At 39.8% G+C, this 7,695-nt stretch overlaps 1 protein-coding gene across 1 annotated transcript; it reads right to left on the bottom strand.

The window, feature by feature from the left end:
* Positions 1-6,375: 6,375 nt before the first annotated feature.
* On the bottom strand, positions 6,376-7,287 carry LOC130838208 (vomeronasal type-1 receptor 4-like). The gene has a single exon (XM_057710937.1). It carries the CDS (start codon positions 7,285-7,287, stop codon positions 6,376-6,378), a length of 912 nt encoding a protein of 303 aa, XP_057566920.1.
* Between the last annotated feature and the right edge of the window lie 408 nt (positions 7,288-7,695).

Below are 7,695 nucleotides of genomic sequence, written 5' to 3'. Positions count from 1 at the left end.
TACACCAAGACACATATTAATCAAACTAACAACAATTCAACACAAAGAAAAAATATTAAAAGCAGCAAGAGAAAAGCAACAAACAACATATAAGGGAAAACCCATCAGGATAACAGCTGACCTTTCTACAGAAACTCTGCAGGCCAGAAGGGAATGGCAGGATATACTGAAAGTCCTGAAAGAGAGAAACCTACAGCCAAGAATACTCTACCCAGCAAGAATCTCATTCAGATTTGAGGGAGAAATCAAAAGCTTTCCAGACAAGCAAAAGTTAAGAGAATTCAGCACCACCAAACCAGCCTTACAACAAGTGCTAAAGGAACTTCTCTAAGTAGGAAACACAAGAAAAGGAAAACACCTACAAATACAAACCCAAAACAATTAAGAAAATGGTAACTGGAACACACATGTCAATAATCACTTTAAATGTAAATGGACTAAATGCTCCAACCAAAAGACACAGACTGGCTGACTGGATACAAAAACAAGACCCTTCTATATGCTGCCTACAAGAAACCCACTTCAGACCAAGGGATACATATAGACTGAAAGTGAAGGGATGGAAAAAGATATTCCATGCAAATGGAAGTCAAAAGAAAGCTGGAGTAGCAATACTCATATCAGACAAATTAGACTTGAAAGTAAAGACTATTAAAAGAGACAAGGAAGGGCACTACATAATGATCAAGGGATCCATCCAAGAAGAACATATCACAATGGTAAATATCTATGCCCCCAATATAGGAGCACCTCAATACATAAGGCAAATGCTAACAGCTATAAAAGGGGACATCGACAGTAACACAATTATAGTGGGAGACTTGAACACCCCACTTACATCAATGGACAGATCATCCAAACAGAAAATAAATAAAGACACACAAGCTTTAAATGACACATTAGACCATCTCGACTTAATTGATATTTATAGGACATTCCATCCAAAAACGACAGACTACACTTTCTTCTCAAGTGCACACGGAACATTTTCCAGGATAGATCACATCTTGGGTCACAAATCAAACCTCAGCAAATTCAAGAAAATTGAAATCATATCAAGCATCTTCTCAGACCACAACGCCATGAGACTAGATATCAATTACAGGAAAAAAACTGCAAAAAATACAAACACATGGAGGCTAAACAATTCACTATTAAACAACCAAGGAATCACTACAGACATCAAAGAGGAAATCAAAAAGTATCTAGAAAAAAATGACAACGAAAACACAACAACCCAAAACCTATGGGACGCAGCAAAAGCAGTTCTAAGAGGGAAGTTTATAGCAATACAGTCCTACCTTAAGAAACAAGAAAATGATCGAATAAACAACCTAACCTTACACCTCAAACAACTAGAGAAAGAAGAACAAAGAAACCCCAAAGTGAGCAGAAGGAAAGAAATCGTAAAGATCAGAGCAGAAATAAATGAAAAAGAAAGGAAAGAAACCATAAGAAAAATAAATAAAACTAAAAGCTGGTTCTTTGAGAAGATTAACAAAATTGATAAACCATTAGCCAGACTCATCAAGAAAAAAAGGGAGAAGATGCAAATCAACAGAATTAGAAATGAAAAAGGAGAAGTCACAACGGACACCTCAGAAATACAAAAGATCATGAGAGACTACTACAAGCAACTATATGCCAATCAATTGGATAACCTGGAAGAAATGGATACATTCTTAGAAAAATACAATCTTCCAAGACTGAACCAGGAAGAAACAGAAACCATGAACAGACCAATCACAAGTACAGAAATTGAGGCAGTGATTAAAAATCTCCCAACACACAAAAGCCCAGGACCAGATGGATTCACAGGCGAATTCTATCAAACATTTCGAGAAGAGTTAACACCTATCCTTCTCAAACTCTTCCAAAATATTGCAGAAGGCGGAGCACTCCCAAACTCATTCTATGAGGCTACCATCACCCTGATACCAAAACCAGGCAAAGATGTCACAAAAAAAGAAAACTACAGACCAATATCACTGATGAATATAGATGCAAAAATCCTCAACAAAATACTAGCGAACAGACTGCAACAGCACATTAAAAAAATCATACACCACGATCAAGTGGGGTTTATCCCTGGGATGCAAGGATTCTTCAATATACGCAAATCAATCAATGTGATACATCATATCAACAAATTGAAGGATAAAAACCATATGATCATTTCAATAGATGCAGAAAAAGCTTTTGACAAAGTTCAACATCCACTTATGATAAAAGCTCTCCAGAAAATGGGCAAAGAAGGAAATTACCTCAACATCATAAAAGCCATATATGACAAACCAAAAGCCAACATTGTTCTCAATGGAGAAAAACTGGAAGAATTCCCTCTAAGAACAGGAACAAGACAAGGGTGTCCACTCTCACCACTGTTATTCAACATAGTTTTGGAAGTGTTAGCCACAGCAATCAGAGAAGAAAAAGAAATTAAAGGAATCCAAATTGGAAAAGAAGAAGTAAAATTATCACTCTTTGCAGATGACATGATACTATATATAGAAAACCCTAAAGACTCTACCAGAAAACTGCTAGCACTCATTGATGAGTTTAGTAAAGTAGCAGGATACAAAATTAATGCACAGAAATCTCTTGCATTCCTATACACTAACAACGGAAGAGCAGAAAGAGAAATTAAGGAAACTCTCCCATTCACCATTGCAACCAAAAGAATAAAATACCTAGGAATAAACCTGCCTAAGGAGGCAAAAGATCTGTATGCAGAAAACTTTAAGACATTGATGAAAGAAATCAAAGATGACATAAACAGATGGAGGGATATACCATGTTCCTGGATTGGAAGAATCAACATCGTGAAAATGACTGTACTACCCAAAGCAATTTACAGATTTAATGCAATCCCGATCAGATTACCAATGGCATTTTTCACAGAACTAGAGCAAGAAATCTTACGATTTGTATGGAAACGCAAAAGACCCCGAATAGCCAAAGCAATCTTGAGAAGGAAAAATGGAGTGGGTGGAATCAGGCTTCCTGACTTCAAACTATACTACAAGGCCATAGTGATCAAGACAGTATGGTACTGGCACAAAAATAGAAAGGAAGATCAATGGAACAGAATAGAGAACTCAGAAGTAAGCCCAAACACATATGGGCACCTTATCTTTGACAAAGGAGGCACGAGTATACAATGGAAAAAAGACAGCCTCTTCAATAAGTGGTGCTGGGAAAATTGGACAGCAACATGTAAAAGAATGAAATTAGAACACTTCCTAACACCATACACAAAAATAAACTCCAAATGGATTAAAGACCTACATATAAGGCCAGACACTATCAAACTCCTAGAGGAAAACATAGGCAGAACACTCTTTGACATACATCAAAGCAACATCCTTTTTGACCCACCTCCTAGAATCATGGAAATAAAATCAAGAATAAACGAATGGGACCTCATGAAACTTAAAAGCTTTTGCACAGCAAAAGAAACCATAAACAAGACTAAAAGGCAACCCTCAGAATGGGAAAAAATAATTGCCTATGAAACAACAGACAAAGGATTAATTTCCAAAATATACAAGCAGCTCATGCAGCTTCATACCAAAAAAGCAAATAACCCAATCCACAAATGGGCAGAAGACCTAAATAGACATTTCTCCAAAGAAGACATCCAGATGGCCAACAAACACATGAAAAGATGCTCAACATCACTCATCATCAGAGAAATGCAAGTCAAAGCCACAATGAGGTATCACCTCACACCAATCAGAATGGCCATCATCACAAAGTCTGGAAACAACAAATGTTGGAGAGGGTGTGGAGAAAAGGGAACTCTCCTGCACTGTTGGTGGGACTGTAAGTTGGTACAGCCACTATGGAAAACAATTTGGAGGTTCCTTAAAAAACTACAAATAGAACTACCATATGATCCAGTCATCCCACTCCTGGGCATATACCCAAAGAAAACCATAATCCCAAAAGAAACTTGTACCATAATGTTTATTGCAGCACTCTTTACAATAGCCAGGACATGGAAGCAACCTAAATGCCCATCAACAAATGAATGGATACAGAAGATGTGGCATATATATACAATGGAATATTACTCAGCTATAAAAAGGGATGAGATGGAGCTATATGTAATGAGGTGGATAGAACTACAATCTGTCATACAGAGTGAAGTAAGTCAGAAAGAGAAAGACAAATATTGTATGCTAACTCACATATACGGAATCTAAAAATGGTACTGATGAACTCAGTGACAAGAACAGGGAAGCAGATACAGGGAATGGACTGGAGAACTCGAGGTATGGGAGGGGGCAGGGGGTGAAGGGGAAACTGAGAAGAAGTGGGAGAGTAGTACAGACATATATATACTACCAACTGTAAAATAGTCAGTGGGAAGTTGTTGTATAACAAAGGGAGTCCAACTCGAGGATGGAAGATGCCTTAGAGGACTGGGGCAGGGAGGGTGGGGGGGAATCGAGGGGGGGGCGTCAAGGAAGGGAGGGAATATGGGGATATGTGTATAAAAACAGTTGATTGAACCTGGTGTACCCCCCAAAAAAATAAAATAAAATAATAAAAAAAAAATGGAATATTAAAAATGCCAGATTTCATATACCCAAAGAAAACCATAATCCCAAAAGAAACTTGTACCATAATGTTTATTGCAGCACTATTTACAATAGCCAGGACATGGAAGCAACCTAAATGCCCAGCAACAAATGAATGGATAAAGAAGATGTGGCATATATACACAATGGAATATTACTCAGTTATAAAAAGGGATGAGATGGAGCTATATGTAATGAGGTGGATAGAACTACAATCTGTCATACAGAGTGAAGTAAGTCAGAAAGAGAAAGACAAATATTGTACACTAACTCACATATACAGAATCTAAAAATGGTACTGATGAACTCAGTGACAAGAACAAGGACACAGATACAGAGAATGGACTGGGGAACTCGAGGTTTGGCGGGGGCAGGGGTGAAGGGGAAACTGAGAAGAAGCGAGAGAGTAGCACAGACATATATATACTACCAACTGTAAAATAGATAGTCAGAGGGAAGTTGTTGTATAACAAAGGGAGTCCAAATCGAGGATGGAAGATGCCTTAGAGGACTGGGGCAGGGAGGGTGGGGGGGACTCGAGGGAGGGGGAGTCAAGGAAGGGTGGGAATACGGGGATATGTGTATAAAAACAGATGATTAAACTTGGTGTACCCCCAAAAAAATAATTTAAAAAATGCCAGATTTTCCAAAAGAAGGTATAAGGAAAAGGGAAATAGAAAACAGCAATTAGGTTAAAATAGAAAAGTTCCAAGACTCTGCATTTCCGTGATGAAAATGAAACATTTAAGTGACAAATAGGAAGAGGGCAGTGTCTACTATTTCCTTCCTATTACTTCATTCACCACATCAATCAGATTTACTGAGAGTCAACCCTGGAAAGAAAATCCAGGTTCAAAGGTAAAGTGGCTGATTGCACAATATTGATATTCTATGTAACATGACAGCATATTACAGAAATATAAGTGAAGTAGACACAAAATACTCTAGAAAATCTCCCCCATTTTCCAGGCTTCTTATCTTTATCTTAAAATAAACTCTCCCCCTACCCTGGAGTAACGTTTATCTGGACCAATATTGGAATAAGTGCCGGGAGATGTCAGGAGTGAGTCACGCTGACACGGCAATGAACGTGTGAGGACACATTTCACGTGTTCCTGAAGAAAGGACATTTCTTTCAGAGAATCACGCTGGTCAGGAGGGCAACCCGTTTCCTCACTATTTCTGTGAATCAATTTTGAGCTGGTATTTCCTGGATTGGCTTTCAGATCTCCCAAGGCAGCACCAATATAAAATTGACGTTCTGAGTTCATTGGATTTTATGTAAAAATTTGATGCTTAGTATAAATGTCAAAAGGTACAGGGAATTCCCCGATGGTCCAGTGATTAGGACTCCATGCTTTCACTGCCAGGGCCCGAGCTGGATCTCTTATCATGGATCTAAGATCCTGCAGCCATCAGGCAGAGTCCAAAAAGAAAAGAGCAGAAAAGAATTAATTTTTTTAAAAAAGGCACATACCTCCTCTTATAAAATAGTAATTCATGGGATGGTAATGTACTACATGGTGATAAAACCTAATAATACTCTATTGCATGTGTGAAAGTTGCCTACAGAGTCAGTCTTAAAAGTTCTCACCACAAGAAACGTTTTTGCATCTGTGTATAGAGACGATGTTAACCAGACTAGTCATATTTTGCATTATATATAAATATTGCATTTATATGCTGCCCAGTTGAAACTAGTATCATGTTATCTGCTAATTCTACTTCAGTATAAATGGTCGTGAATAGTCACAGAACAGAGAAGTTGCGGTTATGCTTGAAGCCTCTTCTACGTGTTTACCACTTCACCCCAAGAGCAGAACCGAGGAGTTTTAGGATCCCTGAAGATCAGCAGGAGGGGGCTAAACGAGGGGAAACAGGAAGCCAGAATGTTCGCGGTATGCAGCAACCACAGGCGCAAGTCTAAAACGGCAGCGATATAAAAAGCCAAAATGCAATCCAGCACGTAGAAGATGACAAAGGTGACCACCAGCATCAGGATGGTGTGGGCGGCTCTGGTCTCAGGGGGGCATTTGTGCTGCCCAGCGGGGGTGCGAATACACTGCATTCTCTGGTGGTGTCTGTGCAGGAGAAGCACCGTGGAGCCACTGGACCAGACCATGAGGCCAATAAACACGGCATCAGAGATGGACCACAAGTAGACAAAGCCTGCTTTACGAGCTGAGGTGGAGCAGAACCACCTGCCTTGGGTATCAGTATAGTTGTTTGTGTCCTGGGGACCAGTGACTCCTACAGGGACATAGATGTGCATTAATAAACTGAATATCCAGCAGGTGCAGCAGGAAGGACCAATGACCTTGGGGACTCTTCCTCTGAGCATCATCCACTCCTGTCTCCTGGGGATGAGGGTGATGGACTGATAGGTGCTCAGGACACAGGTGGAGCACAGGGTGGTGCTGTGAGCCACTCTCTGTGTAAAATATACAACTTTACACCCTAGACCAGAGATGGGGTTGCCTGAAGCAAAAGCTGCCATTATGTGGGGAATCCCAGGGGAGAGAAGAATCAAGAGATTGGCCACAACCATGTGGGTGAGGATCGTCTGTGTGGGTCTCTGCTTGTGGCCAAGCCAGATGGGAGAGATGTTGAGGAAGAAAAGGATGACATTGGCCAGAGCCCCAACCACCATCTGTAACAGCAAGATGGTGGTCAGGATCACCTCCCCTTGGTTTCTCGGCATCTTTGTGAAAAGACATGGAGAGGACTTCAGAGTGTCCTGGAGCAGAAAGGAGGCTGTACTGGTGATGACATCAGCAGGCTTCTTACACAACCAATAGTGGAAAATGTTTCTTGCTTTTCCTCTCTCTTGAGAAGGGAGACATTGATGTAGTCAAAGCGGGGGGTCTCAACCTAGAGAACATACGCATGTTATCAGTTATAGTTTCCCTGTTCTTATTTTGTAGTTATTTCTATTTACTTGTATATCCTGATTTCCAAAAGCCTGTAAAGTTCATGAACTGAGAACGATGTCTCATGTGGTCAATATCATAATTGACTAATACTTGCTCTTAAATAATATGTCCTGAATATATACATATTTGATCTGAGACAAAGACAATGTTATACTCTACCTCTCTGAGAGTGTATG

Source organism: Hippopotamus amphibius, chromosome 16 (genome assembly GCF_030028045.1).
Source record: "Hippopotamus amphibius kiboko isolate mHipAmp2 chromosome 16, mHipAmp2.hap2, whole genome shotgun sequence".
NCBI lineage: Eukaryota > Metazoa > Chordata > Mammalia > Artiodactyla > Hippopotamidae > Hippopotamus > Hippopotamus amphibius.
Note: the sequence above shows the minus strand (reverse complement) of the source record. Positions and strands in the feature narration are given on the sequence as shown.

Excerpts from the sequence above, each read along its gene's own strand:
- LOC130838208 (XM_057710937.1), bottom strand. The coding sequence starts at position 7,287 with ATGCCGAGAAACCAAGGGGAGGTGATCCTGACCACCATCTTGCTGTTA.